At 54.3% G+C, this 2,878-nt stretch overlaps 1 protein-coding gene across 1 annotated transcript; it reads right to left on the minus strand.

The window, feature by feature from the left end:
- Window positions 1-249: 249 nt before the first annotated feature.
- Window positions 250-2,228, minus strand: RHBDD2 (rhomboid domain containing 2; the record flags this gene model as incomplete). The annotated part of the gene is made up of 3 exons (XM_010141685.1): window positions 250-347; window positions 1,325-1,475; window positions 1,827-2,228. Coding segments are annotated over 3 exons (651 nt in total), but the record flags the coding sequence as incomplete, so codon positions are not given.
- Between the last annotated feature and the right edge of the window lie 650 nt (window positions 2,229-2,878).

Raw genomic sequence — 2,878 nt, forward strand, 5'->3', positions numbered from 1 at the left:
GGAAAGCCGCTGTGGCTGGCAGATACTCCGACGCTGGCTGAGCCCCGCCTGCAGGTGTCTGTGGATCCAGCTGGCAGCACTGTCCGGGCAAGGCTCCAGCTTGGGCCCGCATGTCAGGCTCGCCGAAGGCACCTCTGGCTTGGCAGGGGGAAGAGGTGAGGCTGTGTCCTGCAGCGTGGCCCTGCCACCATCCCTCGTGTCCCAGCATGTGGCCGTAGCCTGGAGCGCAGCTGTGCTGCACCCCCTGACTCTGAGCGCTGGGGTGCTGCGCCTGGAAAGCAGGAAGAGCCGGAGGCGAAGCGCAGCAGTAGCTCTGGGTGGGGTAGGTGCCTGGCGTTGGGTTAATCCTGGGCAGGAAGAAAACAGAGAGTTATACACCGCTCAGAACTGCCATTGTCTAACTAATTCCCACGCCCTGCTGGATAGTCTGATGTTTCTGCAAACTCCTTTGAGCCAGAACAGGCTGTTTGTGTCACCTCCCCGACAGCCCCTCACAGAGCTGATGGGCTGTGCACAGCCGGTATGAGCAGAGGCACCACACTGCTGCAGACACGGGCTCAGCGAGCAGACAGACAGACAGTCCCTCCTGCCAACAGCAGCACTGGCACAGAGAGGGGGGAGTAAAACAACGGCAGGTCTGAGAACCCCAAGGGTCCTGCTGCAGGCAAGGGCTTCTTTGGAGGTTTCCCCAGGGGTGAGGGCAGACGCAAACACTTGCCAATGCTTCCACTTTGAAGAGGGAGAATTTCACCCCGAACAGAAAACTATCCTTCCTCTGCTCAACTGAAAACTTTGACCTCCGTTTCCAAGCTGTTCACAATACAAGTGAGTTCTCACAGCCTGTGACATACACAAATTCAAAACCATTCCCGAGTGTCCCAAGGTTTCTTTCTGGTGAAACCATCTTGCCCCAACACTGAAAAGGTGCATTGTGAGATCTCTTCAAAGTACAACATTCTGCTCCAACACAGACTTGGGCACAACTCACTGCACAGCATTCCTGGGAGGTGACGTGGGGCGAGGAACGATAAGGGTGTTCCCCAGGGAGCCACGCAGCCAGGGGGAATGCTCCCAGTCCTAGGCACGTGTGAGTACACGCTGCCCTTGCAGCACCTGAGAGGTCTTGCACCTCAGTTTAACTCTCAGTGGCTGAGTTAAGGTGTGATAATGTATTGGTGACAATGGTGTGGCCAGTGTGCTCCCCCTGACACCCAGGATATGAACCACTAGCACAACACGGCTTTTAAAGGTGATTTAATGCCTCCACTTATGCCTCAAAGTTCCCCTATATCATAAGATCTTTCACAGGAACTCCTGTACTCACCTGCTGCTTTCGAAGGCTCTTCTCTCTGCCAAGGACCCCGGGATGTATTTCAGCCCCGGTATCCTCCTGAGCAGGGTGAAAGGGAACACCCGGTCCAGCCTAGAGCCCACCGACTCCGGGAAATCCAAGCAGAAACAGTAGCCAAGACCATCTGAAGCCAGCAGCACGTTAAGGGCTGCAGACAAAACACACTCGTTTCTGACACAGCCACGCACAATCCACCTCTCTGGCCACAGCCCGCTTTCCCTGGAGAATTCTCCCACCTTCACCCTTCTCAGCTCAGCATTCTCTATGTGCACTAAAGCTGCAGGGGAAGGGGAAGCACGAGGTGAAAACCCAGTGCGGAACTGGGTGTGATGAGGACAGCAAAGCCAGTGAGAGCTTAAGGCAGAGCAAGAGTCCAAGAAACACCACAAAGCTGATGCACCTCGGCACAGAGAACCACAGCACATCCTCCCCCTGCCACGAGCCAGCGATCCTGCTCCAGACCAGGAAAGGATACAGGCTTCCCCGACCAGCAGCCCACACAGGTTGCTCAGGAGAGAAGAGCGGGGGATAAACCACACGATGCAGAGCATAAACCACGGCACCAGCACCACTGGGACTCTAACTCCCAAAACCAGCGTCCTCCTCATCCGCGAGCGGGTGGTGGACACACCCAGTGTAGCAAAAGCAACCGGCGTGAATCCCTGGGCATCTTCCACCGCTGACACCCGTGAGACAACGGGCTCAAGCAGGAGGTAGAGGAGGGCGGAGAGGACGGCGAAGGTGCTGGTGAGGAAGCAGTGCTTCACAGTGCCAACGTTCTTCTCGAAGCTGCTGGCGAAATACCAGATGATAACGGCACCGCAGGCCAAGGACACTAGGTCTTCATAGATGAAGATGTAGGTAACCAACCTGTGAACTGAGCACAGCAGCACGTTGGGAAGGCGGAGGCAGCAATGAGCTTGTTTTAAACCAGTGTAACACTCAAGCAGAGGGAGAGTGAGCTTTAGGATTAATGTATAGCTTTCATTTCTGTGCTGGTGTAGAAGAGAAGGAACTTGACGGCATCAAAACCAGGTGTAAACAACCAAGTAGCATTAACCCAAGTGCCGTCTTGGGAATCACAGACACAAGGACTGACTCTGGCTGCTTCCTGGGAAGCTGCTCAGAAAAAAGCAACAGGATCTGCAGTAAATTTCAGTCTCATTAAAAGCAACACAAAAATGACTGCTACAGTAACTATGATTTTACTCAAAAGATAAACACTTTGTAAACTGCTAGAAGGCTGATTTTTCTCACAAAAAATGCCTGGCAGTTATCAGAGCCCGGAAGTACTCCAGGCCCCCTTATCAGCTGTTCCCCTGGGCACTCTGTGAGGACTGAGGCAGACCTCTCCACCTCCCCGTCAACCTCAGGCCCACAGCCAGAAAAACAGCAGTTGAGAGGGTACCCAGTGCAACCTGACAGGCGAGGAGGTGGCAGAGCTCGCTCATCACCTCAGAGCACCGGGCTACTAAAAGACACCCCTGCATGTGGGCAAGCAGGTATACAGCAATTAAAAGTGTGATT

Source organism: Buceros rhinoceros, unplaced genomic scaffold (assembly GCF_000710305.1).
Source record: "Buceros rhinoceros silvestris isolate BGI_N320 unplaced genomic scaffold, ASM71030v1 scaffold35258, whole genome shotgun sequence".
Taxonomy (NCBI): Eukaryota; Metazoa; Chordata; class Aves; order Bucerotiformes; family Bucerotidae; genus Buceros; species Buceros rhinoceros.